Source organism: Botryllus schlosseri, chromosome 15 (assembly GCF_051294905.1).
Source record: "Botryllus schlosseri isolate E-star chromosome 15, Bs_hap1, whole genome shotgun sequence".
In the NCBI taxonomy this organism is placed as follows: Eukaryota; Metazoa; Chordata; class Ascidiacea; order Stolidobranchia; family Styelidae; genus Botryllus; species Botryllus schlosseri.
In genome coordinates this window covers 15,640,332-15,668,132 of record NC_137250.1, presented here as the reverse complement: position 1 = coordinate 15,668,132, position 27,801 = coordinate 15,640,332, and the positions used below count along the sequence as shown (strand labels likewise).

The following is a 27,801-nucleotide window of genomic DNA, read 5'->3' as shown; positions in this document are numbered from 1 at the left end:
TTTGCTTATAGCAACCAATGAGTTCATTTATTTGCAACGAAAAAACACAGTTTAAAAAGGTAGGTACCAGCATTCATTAGGAAACGAAAAATATGTCGCATATTAATATTTCAACTATACTGTCCAACAATGGAAGAGTCGCAAAAAAAAACAATATATTTAAATACCAATAAAAAAACAAACGGTAGTTTCAGTTTAACTTGATTGGAACGTATGTATAGAGGATAAGGAAACGCACTTTATATGATACCTCAGACATGGGGTGCAAACATACACCTTCAACACCGCAAAGCGCAACCTTCAAGCGTCGCTGATTGTCGTGTCCGGAATGTGAAGAAGTCCATATCGTTAAAATAGCCGTCAGCAATCCCCGTGACCGGCAACGCGCAGGACGTACTCACGCCGAGTAGTCGACGAGAGATATCCAGAGGTGGTCAGTATGACGAAGTACTTCTGCTTTTTCGGGGCAGTAGGTTTACCTACATACACTACTGGAATTTTACTACTGTCACTTCTACTTGACAGAGTACACTCTTAGCGAAAAGAGTGTGCAGTCACACCAAGAAGGTGGCACACGACACCACAACCTAACTCATAATTATAACGCGGTAATAAATCATACTTGACTACGTGCATACCTTCCTACGACCCTAGGTGCAAGCATCATTTCCAACAAAATGTTGTGTTTGATTTATACCGTCGTGCTAGTCTCAAGCAGGTTCTGGCTTGGTGTACCACGGGTGTATATTCACAACTGTGCATCACGGGTGGTACACGGGCGTGAATGAGCTGTTTTCGCTAATCGTATGCTTTCTTTTCAGAGTTTTGTATCATGTAGAGCAGAGAGTAGTTTGGTGATACGCTTGCATTACGTTCACGAGTGAAATTGGCTCAAGAACCGCGCAAAATAACCGCTGTATCACGCTGTCAGGAGTTATTTTCAAAAACGCATCATACACTGGTGCCGCTTGTCATTTTGCGTTAGTCGCGAAGATGCGTACTGCGATCTCCGAAAGTAGCCACCGCAGATCAACTGCTTAAAGTATGCGACTCATAGACGAAACTTGGTCGGGTAATCTGCAGTCCATCGTTTTACATTTCCCCTGCAAGTAGCCTTCGAAACCGCTACTTCAACTCAAGTACCACCGATGACTACATCGACCACCTCCGAAAATATCTCTTGACCACTTGCTTCAGTAATGAGCGTGGCGGACAATTCATATTATTTGTGTTCGTATTTGTGGGGAGGGAGAAATTGTACAATGATTCTACGTCACATGCCAGTCGCGACGTGAAAAACTACGATTACGTCACAACATCCGAATCAGAAATTCCAGGGTGGAAGCGCCTTTTTTCTGCTGGTGGAGTCAGAAATGGCGGACGATGACATGGTGCTGTTGGGTATGGGTACCCATCTCCATCTCCAGCATTGAGGTGTATCAGGGTAGGAGTATCCGCGCTTGACATGGCCAGCTACCGATACTCGTCGTTGAAGGAAAGATTCCGCACGAAATCATCTCAGCGTTACACGCTCGACGACTCTATTATTGGATCTTCCTTACCCGACGCAAACTTCTCCTTATTATTATTCAACCCGACATTGGCGTTACTGGAAACCGACTCATCCGGCAGCCGGAAAGACACTTGCGAAGTCCTCGCTGTCCCGTTCGGCTTATTGGGCGCGCCGCCAGATATTTCCGGGCACGGGCCGCCGTTCAGCAGTCCGGAATGTTCGTCGTCTTCCGCGTCCCGCGCGCGTTTCGCTTGCGTCCGCGTCTCGTCCCGGCGGTGGTCGCCGGCCGTGGCGTGGCCGTTTTGCGTCACCAGGCGCGCGTTGCTGCGCTGCGATTCGCGTCGCCTGTCGCGGTCCGAGATGCAAATCGGATGTAAGCCAGGGCTGAAATTGTCGAACGCGTGTTTGAGATCGCGGTAATGTTTGGCGGCCGTCAATTCGGCCGTGGGCGGGTATTTGTAGACCTGGTATTCTCAGGTAGCCAGACAAAGGATGTTTCGGAGAAGTAACGTGCAGGCTAGGGATGAGGTTTGATTAAATTGATATTAAATCGGACGTATGGTGCCATGTTAGATCACGGATTGGATCAAATTACGTAGGGTCTAGGTCTAGTGTACCCAAAGGTTTTGAGATAAAAATGTTGAAGTAGAAGTAGTATACAAGCAAAACTACTTGAGTGAACGTATACAATCTACTTCAACATTACGGAAAACTAGAAGACTAACCTTATTCGTGAGCTCTAGCCTTTAGGGGAGATAAAGATTTGCATGCTGAGCTTGATAAAGGGAGGCAAGTCAAAAACGTTCGTGAACCACAACCGCTGGTCTAGAATTTGATAGGTTTAGGACATGGGGTAGACACTTCGCTGGAATTGACCTTCGGGAGTTATCACAGGATTACCGTCGCTTTCGGTTGGTTCTTTCGTTGGTCTTAATACAACCAAATACTCTAATGAAGGTTGAAGCAATTTCTTAAATAGAACTTAGGTTACTTCGCTTTCGGTTGATTCTCTCATCGTTATTTCTATAACGTTCCATTTCAATTTGATACAACCAATACAATACTGCAACGATGCTTGCAGCGATTGTTCGATAAGCATTTGACCTAGCGATTAGGTTACGCTCAATCAGCTTCGACTATAATGCGAAGTAAGACGATATCCTCTAACTGTAAACGTCCAATGTCCGATTTCACAGTGGTTCGAAAAATTCGGGTATCAAGTGGACAATACCAGCAAGGCTTTTGCGGTGGAAGTACTTTATATCAAGAGGCTGGAATTGACATGAAATATATCCCGTGTTACTGTCACGTTCCAAGTTAGATATCTGCTAATTCAGCAGACTAATTATGACCATGCGAATCCAGTCCAAAGAAAGCGTCGACACATATTTCCTGACACTGAATCGCGAGGCACCCGTGCCTCTGTTAGACTTGATCGCTACTGTCGATGCAATTTTCTATAGGAAGTTTCGATACGCCCTTCCAGTGCGAGTCTATTTATACCAATATCACCATGCCCGTTACACGCAATTTAAAGGGCGATATCCCTGGGCGCATTATCGATCACAGCAAAGCACTGAATTATACGTATCAGTGAGTTGTGTTGATTGCAAAATGATCATACCAAAGGAATATGTCGATCTCTCAAATGTCAAAGACATACAGACATGCAATATGTTTGGTAAACATACACGGGGAGGTTGGTGCAATGCGTGGATACGATACGGCCGGTTAGTCTACTAAGTACATACCTCGATGCACGTAGTACGGAACAAATCGAAATAATACTCTCGAATCAATATTGTAGGCGGATAAACTAAATCGCTGATACAGATGTACACTAGGCTGTTCAAAAAAAAACTTTTCCATCAGATTTCACTGGCTACTAGATAAAATTGTTAGGTTAATTAAAAATAAACGCTGCACACCAACTTTGGCTCAATTCCATCCAGTAGAGGCGAGATTCAGGCAGTGAAAAGTTTTGAATTTATCATTGAAAAATAAAAAAATAAAATTTCAAAATTTTTCTGCCAACCCCATAAAATTGTTAGGCTGTCAGTAGAGATGATGCATACCCAATTTGGCTCAATTACAATCCCTAGAAGCGAATTTATAGCAGTAGAAATATTTGTAATTCCATGATTTTATAATCAATAAAGAGTTAGTCACCGTAAATACTATTTTATTCGAATCCAAATTTTTCTACTGCAATAATTTCACTTCTAGTGGTTGGAATTGAGCCAATTTTGGTGTGCAACATCTGTACTGACAGCCTAATGCTGTCTATGGGGTCGGCAGGAAAATTCTGGAATTTCATTTACTTCATTTTTCAATGATAAATTCAAAACTTTCCACTCCACGAATCCCGCTTCTACTGGCTGAAATTGAGCCATAGTTGGTGTGCGGCGTTTTTTTAATCAACCTAACAATTTTATCAAGTAGCCAGTAAAATCTGAAGAATAAGTGTTTTTTGTAACAGCTCTAATGTAAAGTACACTGTATAGTACAGCGCGCATGTGCCTTAAAGCCTTGCGAGCTCGCAGCAGATGATTAGCTTTTTTAAGTCGCAAATTCAATCATTACACGTCGCAATTTCAATATTCCCACAATGTGGGCGCGCCTGGCATGCATCGAAACTGCCTAGTAACTTCACTTCAAGCAGATGTTACTTGAAATTGGACTTTGGGATAAGGTACAAGCGCACCATCGACTGTTATTATCACGGCACTGAATCTTAAATCCGGACCTGCCAACCGACCCTGGTTAAACGGCCGAAATAGATTCGAATGCGGACACGGATTCGTCCAATTGCTAGCACTTACTCAGACGACAGCACGAGAAAGGATAAGCCAAAGCAGCCAGTTGTACCGGAACGGGACAGATGATAAGCGCAACGAATCAACAGATGAAAGACAAGTTACTGATGATTGACGTAACAGCGATCGTAGTTAGTACGCATGCGCAGAACAGGACCCGCACGCGCGAAGAGGGTTAGCGCCGGCGTAGCGGTGAACTCACGCCACAACGAACAACAGGCGACGAAAACAATGTGGTTACGCTGTGCTGTCTTGAGTGCTTCCCAGCGGCACAAGTTCTGCCGCGCAGCGACCTCCCGCGTCATCTGTGTTCCAAGAGGACCTCGCCCCTAGCTGGCAATCGGAAGCGCGCAGAAAAGTCGTGTTGGTGACCAGGGCGTCGCCGCTGCTTTTACTACATTTTCCCTGCCGGTCCTCGGTGCTGTTAGGATTGTTGCCACGTTGATAGTCCGTTCCGTATTGCAAATCGAATCAAGACATACAGACACACTGTCGACACCAGATTCATTACACACTCAAGAATCTCAAAGACGAAGTGCGTCAGAATGCTTGATGTGCTCAGTGCTTGTGTTCGCCAGTCGCGACCAAACCTCATTCGCCCACGACCATAGATAACCAACCTATGGCTAGATGTGAAACACGTGACTGCATGGTTCGCCAACCGCAAATATTGGTCGCTTCGAGAAAAAAATATGGCGATCTAATAGCCTGTCACACGGGTGCAGAATTTTCTAAAAACAGTCTTACGAAAGCTACTGTTGAATAATTAAAATTGAAGTATACCCGAATATTTTCGACAGACACTCGCCAGGGCTAATCGTCAGCAACTACTGCCACACTGAGTCCGAAAATCTAAATTATAATCTGATTGTGGCTCTGCAACTACACCAAAACCGCGCTTAAAAATAGGAACAATGCCTATTCCCGACTTGAAAGTGAAATTTGATGTGCCTACTCACAGATGGCTCGCAACTTATAATATTACCATGACTTGTTTACGAAGCGACCAGAAATGGAATAGATAGAAATAGAAACAGCGAAGTCACGTGTTTCGCATCTAACCTAGGGTTACTTATCTAGAATTTGACCGTTCTCAACGCGGCGTTACGCCGCTCATGTAGTTGAACGCCCGCATTGCTTTACATCGACACGATGCCATCATTACCCGTGCGATGCATGATAATAAATTCACAAATTGGTGTCTTTTCTATCAACACCATACCCTGCCCTAACACTGTGATCAGCCGCGAATGACAGCTATTGCTTGGAGAGACGGCTGAACTATATCCAACCACGAGAGATGTAAAGGACTATGCGGAACCAAGTAAAGGTGAGCGCCAGCCGCAAGACGAAAGTATGTAGAGTATGCTCGGGAAACTCGGCAAGTATTCTTGACGGTGAGTGAGAGAAATTAGGCCAAAATAAATGCGTAGGGCAAAATAACAAGACTCGCCGAAAAAAACATAAAATCAAGCAAGCAAATTAAAGAAATGGCATACCTAGTCATGTGTATCACATTGTGCACGATGGGAACATTGAGAGCGTAAACGCAAAAACTGTACTCAGTGTTCCACGTGGCCATGGCCATAAAGTCAAGAAAAGTATTTTGCATCGTAGTGTATGGAATGGAAATTAAAAAATATCATTAAGCGGACAAAACTGTGGTTATTGTTTCCCGTTGACATGACTATGAATTCGAAAAAGGTATACGGTATCGTCGTGTCGGGAGTGGAAAGTAAAATATCATAAACAGGAATACAGGAAAGCTATACGACTACAAAATGATCACGACCGGCGGGACTTACTCGGTTCTGCCGCAAGTGAGAATGTGCCGCACGTAGCGGACGACGTTTCGGAACGTTTCGCGGACGTCTCTCATGAGAATTCCGTATATGAAAGGGTGGATAGCGGGGTGGCAGTACAGAAGAAGGAATAGGGCCGTGGTGAACTGTAAAAAAAGCGGAATGTTAACGGCGTTGAGCAAGATCTACGGGATGCTGTCAGAAGTGAAGTACAATAGGGGTGTTCAAAAATGACCTTTTCTTTCAAATTGTACTGGTTACTTGATAAAATATTTAGGTTACCTAAAAAACGCTGCACACCAATTTTGGCTCAATTACAACCTATTGTGGCATTGCTATAAGAGAACCGGCTACCCCATGAACCGGCTACCCCATGAAATTGTTAGATTGTCTAAAAAATCAATGCACAACGAATGTCACACAATTCGAACTGGTTGAAACGAAGTTATTGATGTTGAAAATTTGAAATTTCAAGTCACAGTAACCAGAACCAGAACCATAATAAATAAATTGAAGAATTTTCCGCCGGAAATACTACTTTATTCAAATCTAAATTCGTAAACTACAATAACTCCGCTACCACTGGTTGGAATTGAGTCAAATTTGGTGAGCATCGTTTCTATAGGCAACCTGACAATTTCATGAGGTGAACAGAAAATGTTGAAAAAATGTTTGTTTATTTTCATATATTAAATAAATAACTTTACTCTCTTGTAGCAATGCGGCTATTGGTTGGAATTGAACCAAATTTGGTGTGCACCTTTAATTAGGTTACCTAAAAATTTCATCAAGTAGCCAGTACAATTTGAGAAAACAAAGTCATTTTTGAACACCCCTAGTGTACAAACTACGGGGTTTTCAAAGTGAGCAACTACTCGCATCTCAAAACTCGCAAGTAGAACTAGAAATAACGACCGGTTTTTACTCACGGAAGGTCAAGCCTGTGAATGACCCCAAAACATAACTGGGATGTTAATCATTCAAGATTCGAAATTCGACTTGGATTTCGAAACTTCATTAAATCAAATCTGCCTCTAATGTGTCGATTAGACATGTATCAACGGGGATTTGGCTGCTAATAGAACTATACGCCTGCACGAAACCGCATCCGGCACAAACTCTAAAACACGAATCTCCGCTTCCCTACCGTGTTCCCAGCCATACCGCCCGCGACATCAGTTCACGCACACCGATCCGACTCACCTTCGTGTCCACAGCGGCTCCCGCGGCTTCGTTAAACCAATAATAAACCGCGTAGGCGTAGTACGGGCCCCAAAACACCAAAAACGTCAACGTCACGAGTGACGTCATGATGAGCGTCTTCTTTCTGGCCCCGCGAATGCTGTTGGAAGAATCCCGTCTCCCGAGCCTATCTGTAATAGAGCGTTCAATGGTGAGGTGAATCAGGTACAAGGCAAGGTAATATCCTTAACCATAAATATCGCTTATAGATGGATACACACTAAGCAATGTTATCAGATACTGTGATATCGAAATACAAGATCTACCGTTCGGCAACTGCTGAGTGTCGAATTATGAAACCTGTCTGCGCAACGCCTGCGGTTATACGCGATTCCCGTCATTTTAATATAGTATCACTACACCAGAATGCGCTAATTCGAGTGTTGAAAATATTGACAGATTTCCACAAGCCACGTTGCCAGCGATATTCCGACAACGAAGACTACGGCGGAGTTTCCGCAATATGGTGGAATCGCATCGGCCTATACGTGGCTTCAGAAATATGATGCATGATTCATGAAGCATCGCGGCCACTGGAACACCATTATTTACGTGGCCATGACCGAACTCGGAATCAAGTTCGTGTCTGCACGCTAAATGGTTCAGTTAGTTTCAAACGCGACAAGAACCTTTTGCGTGTTTTCCGCCGTTTTTTTTGTGTCCGCGATTTGCATTCAATAGTTTCTGGGTGAGTGCGTAGAGTATGTCCGATATTTAACCTTAATTTCCACGGCACGATCGTAATTACACCAGCTGCTTATTTTGACCAAAATTGCGACCAGACACTCTACTACAGTCTACAATTTACGGGATTTTAAAAATGCGCAACCATAACTAGAACTAGACCAACAACCTTTAAAAATCCGCAACTAACCATCCCGAAGCACCTCATTGGTTATATCGAAATCAGATCAGCTTTCACCACGAGCATCAGTACAAGTTTGAGACGAGAGAGGGATCTCAACCCCATAACCCACCCCCTTTGCTACGCCATTGTTAGTATAGTGATGGCTCTGAGCTAGCAATCGCCGCAAGAACACTGAGCAACGGAACGCCGGTATCACGATTCACGCCTTGCGACGACACGTGTTTTGCGGTTGTCGGCAAAATTGTTCAACTGTTCGGTGACTAATTTTTTCTAAATTCTAATTAGTACTATACCTATTCAGATTACTAGTACGCCATGCCATCTTTATGGCAGTTAAGTGACACTAACATCGTGACGCACATGCAACGTCATCTTTAACATAATATATTCTTATTTCGGATGTCGTTCGATGTTACATCGATCCATGATCCATAATGCACACAAGCCGTGTTGTCATCAGCTCGCTACGTCACTGATAGCGCCAGGGATTCTCGCAGCATTAATATGAGTCCGCATAAATCACCGGATGACGACGGGACAGAGTCCCGTGTGACGTGACAATCTGTTTTGGATCGCGGAACGACATCAGTAATTAACAAAATTGCGGACAACGAACTGACACGCGCAATGTGACATTTATTACCGATATTTGTGGTGCGGATATGAAGCAACGCGATAAACACAACAAGCGACCGTCCGACACGCTAATAACAGAAAAAGACGCGGTGGCTTAACACCACATGTGGCAGAGTTGCTAATACAGAAGTAACACAAAGGCCGCGCATTTCTACTCAATTACAAGTGAAAGTCGAAAATAAAAGATCTCAGAGGTACTAATGTTCAATTCAAAGAGTAGATTTGTTCGAGATATCACATAGGCGGCTACTCAGGGTTGTAACCAAGTCACAATGTTCCGAGTCACAAGTCAATCTCACTTTTCTAGTTTTGACTCGAGTCCAGTCGAGTCATTTTCAATTCACCACAGAGTCAAGGCCTAGTCCAAGGTAGTGAGTAGCGGGTCGATTCTGAGTCATAGTATTTTGTTCACTGCTCGGTTTTGAGTTCAATCCGGTTCAACCCACTTTTTTAAACTATGCTCTTGTGATATAGAATGGCCTGTATTCATAATATCGTAATTTTCCTCAGTCCTAACAGTTTCTGGCACTATTTTACAGGTATCAGGACTGATAGACGAAATACCAATAATGATGGTGACTTTATTTTTCTTCGAAGTTACAACGAAATGTCGGTGTTAGCCGACAACCCTGCGACTACTTAAAAATAGCGCAAGATGTATCTTAGCGACTGAAACAAAATGACCAAGGACACTACAAAGAGGTGGAATATTCTAACTAATATATACTCAGCTACCGCAGTACACGGACTATTGCACGCGGATGTTATGACAATTTCACTCGCTTTTCAAAATCCAAGAAGAGATGACGTAAAAGTGACCTGACGCCACAGCTACATTCCGCGAAGATATATTAGTTGCAGTTAGAATACGGTGGCTTTCTAATGAAAATGGCTGCTCTCAAATAATTTTCGACACATTCCAGTTTAAATTGGGACAACATCATATTTAGAGCGAAGCATCCCTTTAACGCCCCACTCACGATAGAAACCACGAAGCCAAGCCTACCTATGTCTCTCTTCAGCATGTTATTGATCTCACAGGCTACCAGCGAGTACAGGATGAGGCACAGCAGCATTGGCGCCACGAAGCTCATCACCATGGTGAAAAAGTAATAGGGTCTCATCTGCGCGCGGGTCAGCACCAGGAAGTCGATGCACTGCTTCAGCCGCTGGTCGGGACAGTAGGCCGCGTCGTTGAGGTTGAACATGTAGGCCTGTAACGGGCGGGCGGGTTAAAGATAGAGCTGGGCATTGGGCATGAATCCTCAAATCCAACTCGAGTATCCATTACCAGTTAATTCGGCACTTCGCGCAACAAATCCTAACCTACGCCGACACTAATTCCATCCCCAACTCTAAAATATAACCCCGAACCCGAATACGTTCATACATATGATATATACCAGGGGTGGGCAGACCTGCTTCAAGCGTGAGCCGCACACCAAAAACCTCAGCTTTGAAGGAGCCACAAAACAAAAATTTTAAAAATGCAAATATATGACGTCACAATGAGATGTAGACTATCGAATGAAGTGTATTATTGTGTGGTGACAGGGGCGTCTCCACCTGGGTTGCAAGGGTTCTGAAATCAGGCTGATATGACGCAGTCCTTCAAGTGCCGATGAGAATGTAAGTAAGATTTCAACGCAGTAATCTCTAAGACATTTTCTTACCTAAACTCTGCAATTATTGCTAGCCTTTACAATGCAAATGGCAGAGCCGCATTCACCATTGCTAGCCAGGATATGATTGCGACCTACGCTGCCAGCGCTGGCGCAATTAATTGTCAAGTTGATTGTTGAACACAATGATTTATCATTAATTAATGACCACATGACCAGGCATCCGTTATTGCGGGTGAAACGTTTCTGTAAACTCGATTCAAGAGTTCAATTGCAAACTTCTAACTAGGGGTCTTCAAAAATGACTTTTTTTTTCTCAAATCGTAATGGCTACGTGATAAAATTGTTAGGTTACCTAATTTAAGCCTACACACCGAATTTGGTTTTGAGACAGTGTCGATGAGGTGGAATGTTTGCATTGTCACCCTGAGTGATCATTTCTTTGCGTCGGCTCGGGCATCAGAGGATTTTCAAGAATTAACGGTGATGCGTTTTGGCCGATTGTCGTCAATTCCTACTTTTTCAGAAGTTGTTCTAATACAGACGTTGAAACCGGAAGGCAATGTCACACGCCGCAATTGAACTTGGATGAGCGCGCAGTTTAGTTGCGGACGTTGAGTGCAGTGATGGAAAACTTTCGCTTTTCCGCTATGTGGCGTCATAATTGACGTAATGCCACACCGGAAAATCCATTCGTTCGCAGAAATTACGTCCTATTCTTATGTGCGTGAGCATTAGCGCGAACACCCCACCAACTGCGTCAGAACTAATCGTACCGTGCAAGATTTACCGCATGAGCACACCGGGGCCTACGATAACTTAGTAGGCCTCGAGCACACTAATAACGCGCAGGGGCTCGGGGTAGTTTTAGGCTTTATAAATTGGAAATTTTCGGCTTGTCTCGCAATTGGGATTATGAGTTAGGAATGGTGCGAACCCCTAGAGTAAAAAGGTTCGTGTTTGTGCGAACACGAACTCCTATGAAAGCTCTCCGTTAACGTCACGTGATGTCCCAATGGTAATTCAAACACAATTCGTTTTTGCCTTCCTGTCCGCGTCTGTTGCGTGAGTTACAGACCTGTAGAAACTAGCCGTTTAGTTAGTTGACGGTCACCGTGAACTGACTAACGTATTTTTAGTAGTTCTAGATGTAGTTGCGGATTTTACAAATGGCGTACTTCTAGTTCTAGTTATAGTTGCAACCTCCGTAGTTTAGAAACGATTTTATGACACAAGACAACTTGCGGTTGCTGCAGCCTAGGGTTGCATTTAAAACAAAAAACAATTTAAGACAAACGTGTTTGAAACAACATGTTCTTCATTGTTTTTAGGCCTTGACGTCACGAATATTCAATTGTGACGTCATAGTGGATTGACATTGACAATTGAAAATATAGGGTAAATATACCTCCTTTGACGAAATATCTGCACTATTGCTTTTGAACCGACTTTTTTTTAGGGTTCCAACCGTCCCATATCGATATAAGTCGGCTATATCGGGTGGTATTCGTCCGTAGGCTCATACATGTTTTTTTGGAAAATATTCACACAGTTACGCCATAATTTTACAACTTCAAAAAGACACAGTTTTTTTTTAAATAGGCCTTTGTTTAAAGCACTGTTTAAAACACGTTTGTTTGAATACAACCCTACGTCGGCCATTTGGTAACCCCGCTATAACGTCGGATGATAAAACGTCCACGAACCGCAATACCCATCTATTGCGATATCACGAAGTTACATCACCGCCGATTATACATCACAAGGGGATCATCACGAAACGCCTATACTTACCGCGGGTAACGCGCATAATATGCTAATAGCCCACGCGCCCACGACCAAATATTTCGTTCGCTTTCGCTGCTTCGAGCTCGACATTGGCTTCACTATGCCGCAGTACCGGTCCAATGCCATCACCTGGAATAAACGCAAGTAGTGAATGCTCACGTCCAAGTTATTATCGAAGAAAATATACATAAGTGATGTAGAACTGCATTCTTTGTGGCAGGGTTGTATTGACTCGAGTCTTGATTTTTTGGCGACTCGACTGGACTCGAGTCAATTTGCGTATCGACCCGACTTGTACTAGAGTCATTGTGCATGACTCGAATCAAGTCATATGACTCAAGACTAAGACGGCCAAGACAGTCATTTCATCGCAACTTCGAAGAATATTAACAGCACCACATTATTGGTTGGTCACCTGTCAGTCCTGATGCGTGGACAATAGGGCCAGAAACTGTTAGGACGGGGGGAAATAACGATGTTATGAATGCGAGCCATTCTATGTCACTCAGGCAGAGTTGGTAAAAAGTGCTTTGAACCGGATTGAACTCAAAACTGAACAGTGAACGCAATGACTTGGATACGACCCTCTACTCACTGACTTGGACTCGGACTTTAGTCGGTGGTGAATTGAAAATGACTCGATTTGACTCGAGCCAAAACTATAAACGTGAGATTGGCTTGTGACTCGGGACCTTGTGACTTGGTTACAACACTGTCACGGTCGTAAAATGACGTTGACAGCTCAGACATGTATTTTTATATCGGCAACAAAGAAAATGACGCGAGTTACAGGTCATGCAAAATAGTTTCGTACATCTGGATTCTGGACCGTGACTATTCCCCATCGCTTTGTGAGCATTGTGAGTGTCGGTCGCTAAACTTGACAAAAATGTGCTTCCGTGAATATTCGTGGCCTTGTGCGAAATGTTTTTGATGTTATAAGTTACGACCAACCGAGGTTACGAGGGTCCACTCGACGTATAGTAGAATTGATACTCAATTGGGATCGTGATGTATTAAGCTATGAACAGTAAAGATTGAACGTAAAGTGCACATATCGGTTGCGTGGAAATATGGTGTCGGTCAATATTTTACAAAATAAGCCATTACCCTAAAGTAGTGGTTCTCAACCTTTTTTTCTTCGCGGATCCCTTTGGACTGCCACGGACCCCAGCAGTTTTAGTTCAAATTTTGATCAATTTTCGTGCAACCGTCATCTGTCTTGTGTAAATATTAATTGTAGGTTGCTGATAAAACAGCAACAAAATGACCATTCTTATTATCATCATATCATTACCATCATATTATTATGTAGAAATTAGGAAGACTTTTAGTATTTCAAAGCGAATTCGGTAGCTGTATTACTTGGTATACGCGGTCGTGTCCTGTACATCCGAGCCGTCGATTTGGTATGAATGAGTGCCGAAAATGCCTAGATAAATGGTGGCGGATGTAGCAACGTTTTAGACGACACCTTTGGGTGTGATCGCAACAAATATGGAACCGGAATTGAGAAGCAGATCTTTAAACAACAAGTAACGTTCAGCCTAGTCATTTCTATCTGGCAGCTCATCTCGAAGTTTTTCTGGGACAGCGACTTATCACAGGAAAATGGATTTTCACAAACATTTTTCCCAAAACGCCATCAAAACATCCCTAAACAGCAATATGTTTTTAGCAGTAGGCTATTGGCAATTTGGCAATTAAAATGAGTTTGCACAGTAGAATATTTCATCTCAGACGACCGTTCTGTTTATGTGAGTTCTGAAGTTTTAGCAGTTATGAAGCGAAACTACATCGCGATTTCTCCAATTTAAGAAAATACAATTCAGGTTATCTACCATTTTCCAAATTTGGAGGCTTCGCAGACACCCTGAAATTGCTTCGCGGACACCCGGTTGAGAACCGCTGTCCTAAAGTGTATTATCATTTTGGCAAGTTGGCTTGACCACGTGATACCATTTTTTCGCCAAAGCCACGGCACATTGCGTAAGAGTTTGAACCCTCCATTATGCCATGAGGTGACAAACGGTACACTCACCCACTATTAGAAAGAATCTTTGCATTAAACATATTCGAAATACTTACGTAATAAGCCGTGGAAAATTATCGGCCCATAGGCCGCCGACACCACAAGACACATCTTATCTGTTCGGCTTGAATTTCAACAACAGCTGATACCGAAATTATGAAAACGTAACCCGATATTACACGAGTAATTGAAGATACCAAAATGCACCGAAATACCGCCGAAGCCAGTATTCAAGACGAATGCACATGAACGTCGCCGCAAGAAAAAACATATTTAACAAGAATACGCTTGGCGAGCGTCCATGTCACTCGATCGCGGTAAAGATAAAGTTGACGAGGGAACCTGCTATAACTGACGGGACTACGTCTTCGCCTTGTAATCCGAACTCGACAAGAAAATTCACTATTGTGTGGTCACGTACTGCACCTCGCGATTTCTATGTAATCTTGTACAATGGTCTCGCATTACTGTGTGTAAGCCTGGTGTCATAGCTGTACGGTCCGGCCACAACAGGACATTCGTGGAAAATATATGTTTGGGTGTTAGGGCCGATTTACATTGTGAGTGGGAGGTATGTGCGCACGGATCTACAGTGTCAATTACATCAGTGTTCTGCTCCATTCTTTCGAATTTTTCACATCGCTGAACTGCTTTTATCTTATTGCAAGTGACGTGCATAGTATATGTACTATACCAGGGACGCGCAACATTCAGCCCGAGTTCAAAGAACTTGCTGACAACTTTGATAGACCGCAGATGTCTCATTGACTTCAACAGCTATTAAAGTACATTTCTTTAATAAATTCATTGACTACTATTTTTGGTGTTAATGTTTTACGCTTAAAATTAATATTAAATACGATTCATTTCCTACATAGGTGGATAAATACGCGATTGATGTATCGATTCAGGAATCCGGCCCGCCCAGTACTTTATTTCCCATATCCAGCCCGCCGGCTGAAGAAGTTGCTCGTCCCTGCGCTATACGATGCGCTAGAAATTTAGGCCTAACCTATCAAGACTCACCACAAGCATACACGAGCTAACGTACATTCCGATCTGCTTGCAAGTTTGGCAGACTTTGCATAGTACCGCGCCTCCGTGCCATTGCATTGTGGTGTTCCAAATCGCATCTGAAAAGAAATGCCCGGCAGTGAAATACCATGTCCGGCAATGCGGTCGACCGCATACTAAAATACTTGACGTTTATGAATAACACACCGACCCATAAGAGTCTGATACTAACTTCCTATGTAAACAAGTCCTTGTGGCAACTGTGACCATAACAAGCTGTGACCTGCGTTCAGGAGCGAACTGCGGAAAGAAATAATGATTCGATGAAGAGATCACTATAAGATCAATTAAGAGATCATCAAACTCGGCAATAGTGTACTATATGATATCAACTTGCTAACATATCAGCCATAGCACAAACAAGCAGACATGTAGCTGATACAACACCTGCTGATTTGCTCAAGCGTATCTATTGATGTGAAAATTCGGTCAGTTTAAGCAAATATGGATTGGAAAAGAGAGCATATCTATATAGATTGCAAACAACATATTGAGTGTGGAACGACTATGACATCACACACCTTGCTACTCGCGGTTCGCAGATCGTAATGAAATCATTAGATCGCATTAATTTACTAATTTGTGAATGTTTGAATGTGAATACGCAGTGGGTAATAATACAGTGGGAATGCTGAATATGACTACCTCGTTTTAAGCAGCATATAAGGAATATTGCGTCAACCGCGAGTTGTGTCAAGGAAGTAGATGGCCCTAATGCGGTTGACGAGGTGAGATTAGGACGCCAACTCACAATCGTGAAGCGACAAATTGTTCCATTTTCATTTTCATGAGTAAGCACCAAACATCCGCTGAACGGTCCATGATGATACAAATCTCGTTTAATCTGATAGGCTGTATAATTTTGACTTCATGCACGTTATTAAACAATGACCATTTCAATACAATGCGTGTCGAACATGCCAAGCGTTCATGATGTCGGTTTTGTTAGCGAAATCCCGGCCCGTTATAATCCTAAACGCAAGATTTAGCGCTTCGCATCGTATATAACTCGCTTGCCATTAATAAATGACTCGCTAGCTAGCTACGGTCGAACGGATGTGCTAAGTGCGATATTAAACTGCATTGTTTTATTGAATAGCTGAATAACCGCGAATGAATGAGAAGGCGCGATAGAGTCTGTTTACGCCTCCGCGATACGCGTTCGCGAAAGTTCTCATATTTATCGTGTTTGCGTACAGCAGGACACGCGCTGATCGGGGCACGAATCCGAGTTCTTTGCGAATCCGAAATAGGTCGAAATGGGGAAGTAGTGAGCGAGACCACAATCTGATCAGGAAAATTCTTGAAGTACAATGCATTCATGTCGACAGTCCCGCATCCCAAGCGCTTCGAAGACAGAGAGTGCAGTAATGTCCCGAGAGAGACCCCTAGCTCACACAATCGCCCAAACCAAGTTTTACAGATCGATATAAGTCAAGATTTTGGCAAGGGCCAAAACGCTAAACTTGCCAAATCGCGTCTATGGCTCTAATAACCGAGCATGTTTCTTGTGCGTGGAATCGCGAGTTCACAAAACGCCAAAAACAGGCGATTTGGCTCCGATTACAGATATCCGTCACATGTATATCCCATGATGGAGCAATACGAATCATCTGATCGGTTAATATTGTCTAACGTCAAAAACACGCAGCTTGATGTTGGGATGATGGCGCCGGAATACATTTGCCAGAGAGAAGACGAATAATTTGTCTTTATTACCGAGAATTGAGATTTGGAAAGAACTTTAAAACCAGTCGCTACTATTAGGGTTAGGTCGGGTATCCAAAATCTCCGTGGACGAATCGGGCTCGTGAGCAGGGCGTTGCTAAGTCGAGTATCGATCATTATGACGTCATAACAGTGTGAATTATGTTGAAAGTTGTGTACCTTTTATGCAGCCGCATAGAACACAATGCCAGTTCTACATAACGTTAAATATAATTTTGCATTTTATGACCATAGTTATCTTACTACACTTTGTAACAATGTTGTGGGTTGATCGCGACTTCACAGATACGTTATCGCAACTAACGTGCATACTGCATAGCTTTGTACTGCAGCTGCATGTTTTGTATGTTGCGATCATGCCAATGGAGGTGTCAATTAGGGATGGTGTGAACCTCTGAAAGGTTCGGGTTCGTGTGAACGCGAACCTTTTTGAAAGGTTCTGTGTGAACACGAACGTGAACCTCATGACGTCACGTATTGCTAATTCCAACGCTACATTTCAGTGAAGTGAGAGCCTATATTGTTGAACACGATACCTAGCGACGACTTGTGCCACACAATGCCACAATGCCACAATGCTGAAGTACATATTTACGTTTTAGAGGTCGTCAAATGTATCAACTGCGGCAATCAAATGATATAATAATCCCATAAAATCAATATCCTCCGTCGCTTTCCCGACAATTTTGAAAAGTGCTTTGCATGGGAATATAAGCTTCCGCCTTTACGGTCCAGGCCAGACCGGACAATTATTTCGGCGTCTGAGTATTGCCCCGTTGATACTGAGCAAGAGTGTAAAGCGGGTTTCTATACTTGCTACCGATATTACCCCGTTAACAAGTTATACAGCCGTAGTCAATACAATACAATAAACATGCAATAAACATATGAATTCAAGATTGACGCAGTACGCCTGCTAGATTTCTTACACACAATGACATCAATTTCATTGATTGGTTGAATAAGCATCACTCGCGGACTACCTACCTACATGTAGTTTATTTCGGTACTGATGTTGTGTGATTGCGGGTCAAGCTCGCAGCTGACAGTCATTGAATATTCGGACATACGTTTGTATGAAGCAATTAAATTTTTTGAGATTGTCAAGGTGCATATAGTGGCCCGCAGTTGAAATGCAATAAATTTCCACCAAATATGTTATAATGAAGTGAAAATTATAACATATGAAAAAGGTTCACAGTGCAGAACCTACTATGGTTCGTTTGTGAACGTGAACCTCTAAATTTCTGAGGTTCACACACAGAACGCGAACGTGAACCTCACGTTCACACCATCCCTAGTGTCAATTCTCCCACAGTGGAAAATAGAATCGAGGAAATACATCTACCGATGGTACTTAGTATATCCGATAGAAAGTAACAAACCAAACCCAATGTGTCGGTTTTGTGTCAGTTGTATGGAAGCAGTAGCGCAAAACCACCGTTTTCAGTTGACGACCCGGCGAGTTACTGACACACTTGCGTTTTGTGGCATTTCCAGCAATTTGTGACGGTAATAACCTCAAAACATCGGTCGGTATTACAAGATAACGAGCTATTTCATCGGAAATGCCGCAGAAACTAGTTGGAAACTTGTACGTTAACTACAGGCCGTTTCCTACATATCATGATGACCAACCGAAAACAAGAAGTTAATACAGCGAATCAGCCCTATTTCGGTAAATGCGTGTGATTCTTGGTGAGAATGGACTGCTCATAATGGCAAAGAGTGGTTGGAATACCTCGCTATTTTGGTTTTTCATCTCAATATAACCATTAAATATTCTGCATGACTCGGACGCGGATATTATAAATATCTAAACAGCTTAGCAGTCAGTAGTTGAAAATATAGAACGAATAACATATAACAATAACATATATAACATATAACAAATAACATACTCATTACTCAGACTTGTACAACAAACTTTCCTGTTGAAGCCATTCTGGTAAAATATTACTTTCGGCAACTGTATTACCCGGGTCAGAGTTTTCGATCTCAATGACTTTTCCGTTTCAAAAATTCAACTAAGTGGATTACGTAAGTTACTTTTCCCAGAAGTGACAGAACCACACGCATATTGATCATGAATGATAACCGAGCGCAATGACTGTGTATTGTTTTGTCCGTATTTAGGTCCATTGCAAAAAGTACGATTTCAAGGTCACAAAATGTAGAGTTACGTCTTGGCTTCCGCAATGTCATAATTAGCGCTATGCAATTACATCGACGATTGCGGACTAAACGTATTGAGTGAAAATCCTCGCTTTATATTAAACAATATCATGCCAGGAGTATGCATTCAAAATGGATGTTGCGCAATTTTCCGGCGGAATAAAGACTTGAATATTGATGCACGGATGGCCTACTATACTGTACTGTCGATGGCACGCTAAGGTGCACAGTACAGAACAAGCAATGCTGATCAGCTAGGACTAGGAACTCAGCTAGGAACTTTTAGCTACATTTCACAGCAAACGGTATCTCTGACCACAACTGAGCTCGTGCGTATAGGATAGTCAGATTAGTGATACATCAAAGCGAGCCAATGATCGCGACCTTCGGCATATCCTGGAGGTACCAGTGAATGTTGCATTAGAAATGTAATAACTATTATTACTATGAAAGTGATGCATCAATATTGTATTATTAATAAGTACGGAATACAATTGTGATATACGGCACTTGGTGAATTCGACATGTTGAATTCCTCACTTGGTGTGTATGCAATAATGTATCAGGGTTAGAGTAAGGGTAAGGGGTTAGGTTAGGCGCCGCCTATAGCCGAATTCACTGCTAGCAATCCTGGTAATATAGGATTAATTTCACGATCTCGACATTGATGCGAATGATTTTCGAAGCATTGAGAATTTTTCAAGCCACGAAAGAAACAACGATTCTTTAAAACAAGGTAAAATCGCGAGCAACAGGATATGACGGTTCGGGGTCAATTGTCGCTCTACGTCAAACAATATTGGCGTAACGCATTGTCAAATATTTTGAAAACAAAATCGGAAACGCGGCGGGGAGATCAAGTTCATTCAACTAAAGGGCTTTACGGGCAAACTATGGGATTCGCAGCAATAAAATAAAAGCACTCAAGCCTGCGGGATCAGCTGGGATCAGACACAGCCCGATGCGTTCGATCGATTCTCAATCGGAATGCGAGTAATCGAATCATCCGCCTTCTCCGTGGGACTTTCAACGGGATAGTTAGCAAAACATAAACGTAAGGGGCGTTTGAACAAATGAAGTCAACCGCACTAAACACAAGCAGCCAGCGTCAAATAACTAGCTCGCTTGTAGCAGAGTGTTCGGCGAGGAGACCCGGTGAAATCCGGACATTCCATTAACATTGTAACCGGGTTTTCTGTTCGGTTACCTGTGACATTTGACAATTTAATATGAGAGGTGGTCAGCAAAGAAGTACATGTATTCTTTAAGAGTGCCCGAGTATGATTTACATACTTTCACTACATACTCAAGCGGTTATGATTTTGGACCAGTGGTTATCAACCTTTTTGACCTGTATGCAACTCAAATTTAATATTGGAAAATTAATATGCTGTCTTACTGATGTTACATATTTATGCGTGGTTCTATTGAACTTTCTGCAGGACGAACCTCGCGAAATCCATAACTTGATTGTTCGGTTTGCATTGAAAGACATGCATCCTTGCTGCTGTTTGCTATAGTTCCAAGCTACTTTTGAATTGATTCGCACTTGGACCATTGTTACGTACGCTCAAAGTAGACCAAGACGACACCATGTATAGGAAAATACGTTTCAAGTACTAAATCAATTTAAAATTTATTATATATTTCTTTAATTAATGTACAAGCGTCCAACTTCGGAATTGAAATATAAAATTCTAACGTGTCTGGCGGACTGACAGAAACCTTGCGATGGACCGGCGGTTGAGTACCACTGTTTTAGACAGATTGTACTTCTATAATTTTCATTTTCTAGTCACTTGACAATACACAATACACATTGATAGATCCATCGGGGCAGAATCTATTCGGACTTGACCGGAGTTCAGGCCTCGGAAAACGCCCGACTTGGTACTACAGTTCGATTGAAATCAATTAGTTTTGGATTCCTCTGTCTTTTTACGATTATACCGAAATAGCAGGCGAGTCATCACTGATAAAAATCGATGAATCACCAAACAGCTCAAACTATAATTGGAAACTTCCAACCATCTTCCAACACGAGAAATGCGGAGCACGTGCTACCCCAGATGCATATCACGATAAATATTGAAGAAATTGAAAACACATCGACCGTACTACCGTATGTAGATTCAGTTCCATTGAACGGAACTCGTCCAGCGGACGGAATTAAGCACGAGAACGGATACATAAGCCTAATGAGCTTGAACTTAAACCCGCCAGACCTCTTCCTAAGTATACTTTTACATGATAATATTGTGTCGTTTCTAGCGTGACCCAGCAACCAGCATACATTATCGCTAAACCTATCCTTATGAAGTATTATACAAAGAGTTTCCTATCTACAATTTCTGTTCAGATGTTCTGAAATAATTCAGCTAAGATTCAAAGGTAACGTATCACCGGAATAGACGCTTTTTATGCTGCAAACTCACGGGTCAGGTCGATTGATAGTTAATTATATATCAATTAGCTATTATAATCGACGCGGTGAACAGTGCGTCGGACGGTATCGCTTCCCATTATATATTTGCTGAATAGGTAGGGTCATTTCAAACACGGGATGGTATCGGTTGCGATCACCATATGAATAATATTTTGTTCTGCGATGTCAAGAATTAAGAAACCTCAATATCGACAAGATCTCTCGTCTTACCTTGCGGCGAGACAAGGAATGTAAACGCCAAATCGGCGATGGCGAAATGGAGCATAATGAGATGGACATGGGACGTTCTGGCCTTGCCGTACACACAGTATATCACGAACGCGTTGCCAAGAGCGCTGATGAGGAACAGCGTCCACGTCACAATGACCCGTACAAGTTGAGTGTCGTCGAAGGCGAAATATTTCTAAAAACAACAATCTGCGATCAGTCCGCCGTGACAGGTCATCAAATACGCCTCTGTCATCACTGGATTAGAACGAATCGGATTTCCCTAGATTAAAATCTATACACTTTGTATGTCATGGAACGTAATGACACGCACTGTGTTGTATAGCGAGCGGTGGAAAATCATACAAGGCCAACATGAAAAATAGTGATTTGGCCGTCAAAGCTTTTAGGGTCCGGATAAATTCCAAAGTATTATATCAGGATTCTGTTGCGAATCCCAATTCTGCCCCGTCACCCATAAGGTCCCATATTTATACGGCCCAGATGCCGCTGAAGCTCCAGGGTCCAGAATATTAATTCTTGAATTTGAAAGGAAAACAGTCGAGTCACTTCGAAGGATACAGATCTCAGAATCGCGCCCAAAGACTATCAGAAACATGTCGAAATACTGCAGCGCATAGTCTGGCTGGGTGGCAAATTCTCTCCCTCCGAAATTTCACGGATCAGGCGGTTTTATTTTGTAATTGTGATAGATATCGTACCAAAGGCTGAAAGGCACAATGGCAATCAGCCAGACTTGGACAACTAGATAATTCTAGTTGTCTAATTTCACTAAATTAGAGTGAAATGCCGGTAATCTAATTTTAATCTAATTTGGAAAAGCTGAAAATTTTCTAGTTGTCCAAGTCTGCAATCAGCAAAAACCATTGAAGGCTCGGGACGACAATCATATAGTTTTAAGATATCTAGGCTATACGCGTACTAGCACGAATATAACTTTCGTGATACCACCGTTTTGCGTCACGAAAATCATTGCGTCATCCCAATTGTATCTTCTGCACACGACCGCCTTTGCGATGTCTGGGTCGCAACCCCGAAATTAAGCTGCCAAGGTCACCACTGAACGTGGACAATTGACTGCGTCGTGCCATAAGATAACAGTAGACAATCACTAAAGGGGAGGACACATTGCCTAGCGAATAGGCCCGCGAGATCGTATCGTAGTGACGCCGCGAGTTCCTACAATATAAATAATCAAATTCCAACCGACGAATAACACTGGAGATCAGTCAACCAGTGTACGCGCTTAAGAGTAATCATACCGTGACCTTCGATTAAGTACGACATTATCCCACACAAATCGCTGTGTAATCCAACAAAGAACCGAGAACTGATATTCACACAACTAGGATATCGAATCCGGATAACAGATCTATACGTGCATATCGCTTACATTGACGGATTTGATAAATTCATTCGGCATTTGTAATGAAGAAACGGTCTTCGGTGACATAAAACTCACGGCTAAAGCTAGTTTGGATGATCAGGCCATATACTGCCAGAAGGTGTTGGAATCTGTGGGTTGGGTAATTATAAGCGACACGAATGCTGTTTGATTGTCGACAATATGCACATCTTTCGACTCCTAGCATGTTAATGGACATAACGAAATTACAGGCTCGGCGTGAAATGTTACTTCACGAATATTCGTTCATTTAAAGTAGTATGGGATATTGATGATATCGCACGGCAACACACAAGCCCTGAAACAATAGACAAAGTTGGCGTCAATGATACAAAGAGGGTCAATATTGACTTGACCAAGAGGTATTTTATATCAGGATAATCGAATCATCGAGAGTTGTGTTGACATTGGTTCATTCCTACGAACTCAACAACGGGACCTTGTAACATACAGCCAGTATTACATGCTCAAGATTTACGGCTCATCAAAACCCGTACTGGGTACATTTTCACGGCGTTGAACGCACATTGCATAGATCGGGGAATTGAATCGAATTAACGCCGGACTAAAGCCGTTATAGAACGGCACATGCTTCCGGATACCATCGAGACTGTTTTGACTGTGGAATGGACGACGCAACGGCTTGGTGCCTGTCATCGATGATTTTGATTAGTGCCACACGAAACCATACTTTGATCAATGATCATGAACCGAAGTAGACTTGTAACGGGAAGGATACGTTTGAAATGATAGGAAATGGCAGGAGGACCATTCCCGATCATGCGAATGCATGAAACCTTACAAATTTGAACATCGACCCTCCAGAACTTAGTTGTGATCAAAATATGATTTCATCAAATCATCAAGGTAATATGACGCATCATATTTCTCATGCCCATAGCATCATCGCTGACATAACGCCCCCTCGCAGACAGACATTGTGGATATTTATTTGATTAACTGAATTCCGAAATCGGGACGCCGAACATAGCCGAAACTCAAATATTCAAGTATAACACGAGACGGGCACCAAAATCAGCGTTCAAAACACCCGAGACGTACCTAACCAAACAAATACATAATCAAGCAGAAATTCAGCCTCCCGGACGGACAGCTAGTAAACAAGACAATATAACTATGTCATGGGCGATGCGACAAGGCATAACGGAGATATGACTATGACTATCCTAGTCGAATCTCGTGATGAAATCCAAAAACTTCATAGAAAGACGATGACGATTGGTCAGTGGGAGAGACAGCTCAAATAAATCACCTCGCAGAACATCTTAATCAATGACATCAACAATAGGGCTGGCCAGAGCGACGAGTACTTGAATCCGAATCGAGCATTAATTGTAATAATGTCGAGTAGTTAGAGTTGAATTTTTTCAAGTACTGAAATTATACCACACTTTTCACTTTCAATTATTATATCAATTGGAATTGTAGTTCCGATACTTTTTCCAGGAGTGGAACCTCTGTAAACCCGATTAGTCGTATTGCAGAATGCAAAGCACGTAGTACAAAGCTATAAGCCTGGACGAAATATACTATAAACATTTAAGCGGTGCAGACTGGCATTATCTTTGTGACGTCATCGACACACGTATGATATCCATTAACGAGCATTAGGGCGAGTATTTGTTGCACTGAAATCGAGAGAAAGGTGCATTTAATTTTTTTTAAAGTTGCAGTAAATAGTTGCATTCGTAATTTTTGTTGAATTATTAGGGTATGAAATGCTCGAAAGGTGCCGTTGTATAACTTAGTTCCTGCAAAGCTGTCAAATTTGTTACATCGTGATATACCGGTCTGACGAAACCACCCAAATTTACATTTTTCCCAGCACACAGCAAGAAAATTACGCAATGCGGGAATAATTTTCCCAAAAACGCCAAACAGCATAGCTATAACCCCCTCATCCTACAGCAAGTCGAAAAGCACACCCCAAACCCCATAGGTCTGCAAACTTGACCAAAGGCATTACAGAAAAACTCAATCTTCGCGAATTGAACAAAATCAATAGCCTGAAAAATGTAATTTTCGGCGGTCTCGCCTGGGCGTTCGGGAAATGGGAAACTATTTCAAATGCAAACGACAGAATTAATGAAGCGATCTATTTACATATTGTTCGGGCATGGTCGTGCTTGGCAGGGGTGGTTGAACTTCTTGCTTACAAGCCATTGTGTCATAGATAACAGTGAGATGCAGCTAACCCATCGTAAAGCACTTAGTTGTGAAAATCAAATAGAATAAAACCATACTAGAAATAATTTATAGCATGTTTTTAAATCACTCCTTTACATTTTTACGCAATATTTGATAAAAGTTCCAGTGAAAATTGGGATGAAAAACAGAGAAAAGTTGCACAAAGTTGCACTATAAAATCCCTCCACACAGCTTAAAACATCATAGTACATAGATTCTGAGTATCTAGGAAGCTGTCGGGAGCTGTAAAAATAAGTTGCAAAAGTTGCGAAAACTTGCCCTAATGATCATTGATCACTGCCACATCGAGCTTTGAAAAAGACCACATTTTATGCGTAGGTCCGATCGAGACTATCTTACATCACTAGACTTACGTACCAAATAATCTTGGCAAAGTGAATCCATCCCACGCTCAATCTCGCATTCCGATTTGTTCGCATATTCAGGCGCCTTAGTAAAAAGAATCCCCTTGGTTTCGTTGTAATATAACCAATTGTCCGTATTGTTCAAGGGTATGCAGGTCGTTTCGTTCGCTGGGACAGTGGAGTTGATCGCAGACATATCGCTTGACTTTGGAGCCAGATGTTGCCCGCTTCTTCAGTGCGATGCTGTTGTAATCCTCGACCAGGTGCGACGGACAGACAGCGGCGTTGCGCCACAAGCTAATGAAATATTAGGTTACCTGGCTATTCTCCAAAACTGCAAAAAATCACGTAGCGGTTAAAACCATGCGTCTCTGTGTGACATAGGTTTTCTCAGTAATGCGTCAGGTACCGCGTTCGATGCAGGATTTCTCAGTACCGCGTTCAATGCAGTAAGTACTGTCCCAACGTAACAAAATATACAAAACACCAGATTAGACCCATTGAACAAGATGTTTGCGGAGCTCAAGTCAACATCCTAATCTATACACGCTGCATGCTAGTACAATAATACGCGACACGAATTGCTACATTGTCTTTCTTCTGTCAGGCAGATTATCATGCATAGCACCGTCTCCCGAGTCTAGATGCAACACACCGCATTATTTCGCCGAACGCATTCCAACAAGTCTTCAGTTACAAATAGACCGAAATATGCGAGATATGCGACAGCGCCATTCGACACAGCTATCTTCAATCATGGTGATTTCAATTTTGCAGTTTACATCACTGTCAAGACTTGACCAATGGTATATCGCCTTCATATCTCAATAACGCCGACTTTGCATTTCCTCCGAAGCTTCACTTTCACCCACTGTGAAATCGTGCAAGCCGTGTGCTGTGCTGGTGTTTTATGAAGGACCCATAATCAAGCTTCAGTGAGCTAGATGCAGCGGCTCGCCTGATAAAATCAAATCATCCGTGGTATTTTCGACACGCAAAATTTGCAGCGATTGAACCCTTCGTCGTCGTGCAGACATAGGAACTACCTTTGACCGATCGGCGATGCCACCACGGTGATTACAACTGCGGGTCTTTTTGATATACTCCCATGGGGTAAACGAAGTACAAATAGCCGTTTCCATCACCTAACAGCATATCTGGTCGCAAAGGTCAAATGCATGTAATTGGATGGCTCAGATCAGTCGGCATTTGCACGGCAAGTAATAGGGATGACATGTAAATTGCATTGATGATTGATTGATTTAATTTGGATGGGAAAATTATATGAAAGGGGTGGATGTTGGTGGCTGACTGATCAGCTGGCGATTGGGATACAAGCATAAACGATTGCTGTTAACACAGGTCACTGCCATGTCAGTATTTTTATCCGACGGTCAAGCGCCGAGGTGCAACAATCATTCGCTCCTACAAACTCTTTGAGATCACGGCTTACGGCACTGTCATATTCGAGATTACAATTATAATTCGGATTTAACGAGCGTGCGACACGACTATCACGGATTATGAGGTCATAACATATCACTACGTCACAATGGTTTCGGGATCTAATGCAAGGTGAAGGCACGAACGTGAACGTTTTTCTTCATTCTAACCCAGTGGTTCCCAACCTTTTCGACTCATCGCCCCTTTTCAAGCTCAACGCCGATCATCGCCCCCCAGATTTTGTGAACCGAAAAATCGGTATACAATCTGTAATCATCGGCAGGTTGACTAAAAAAAAGGTCAACTTTTCGGGTCGCTGTCGAATTTTACACTTTTGCAATTAAATTTCCGTGGGTTGACTAAAAAAAACACGGGTCTTTTCTCCGACTTGACTCCAATTTAGCCGTTTT

The 27,801-nt window shown here is 42.5% G+C and overlaps 1 protein-coding gene across 2 annotated transcripts; it reads right to left on the bottom strand.

Annotated features, from left to right (window-relative positions):
* On the bottom strand, positions 1-27,801 carry LOC145458072 (gonadotropin-releasing hormone receptor-like). Of its 2 annotated transcripts, XM_080336380.1 has the most exons (9): positions 25,962-27,801; positions 21,953-22,145; positions 15,346-15,452; positions 12,294-12,416; positions 9,884-10,091; positions 7,335-7,504; positions 6,135-6,277; positions 4,571-4,750; positions 1-1,897 (listed from the first exon to the last, which is right to left on the bottom strand). In XM_080336380.1, the coding sequence occupies exons 1-9, from the start codon at positions 26,142-26,144 to the stop codon at positions 1,525-1,527; spliced, it is 1,680 nt and encodes a 559-aa protein (XP_080192506.1). In that variant the 5' UTR covers positions 26,145-27,801; the 3' UTR covers positions 1-1,524. The 2 variants fall into 2 exon arrangements, with proteins under 2 accessions (XP_080192506.1, XP_080192507.1); XM_080336381.1 differs by lacking the exon at positions 4,571-4,750 and having other exon boundaries at positions 25,962-27,796.

Bases quoted from the DNA above. Each gene is read 5' to 3' on its own strand.
- LOC145458072 (XM_080336380.1), bottom strand. From the start codon at position 26,144: ATGTCTGCGATCAACTCCACTGTCCCAGCGAACGAAACGACCTGCATA. The intron at 10,092-12,293 runs GTAAGTATAGGC...CGCCCGTTACAG, and splicing joins TATTATGCGCGTTACCCGCG to GCCTACATGTTCAACCTCAA. The intron at 6,278-7,334 runs GTGAGTCGGATC...CTTTTTTTACAG, and splicing joins GAGCCGCTGTGGACACGAAG to TTCACCACGGCCCTATTCCT.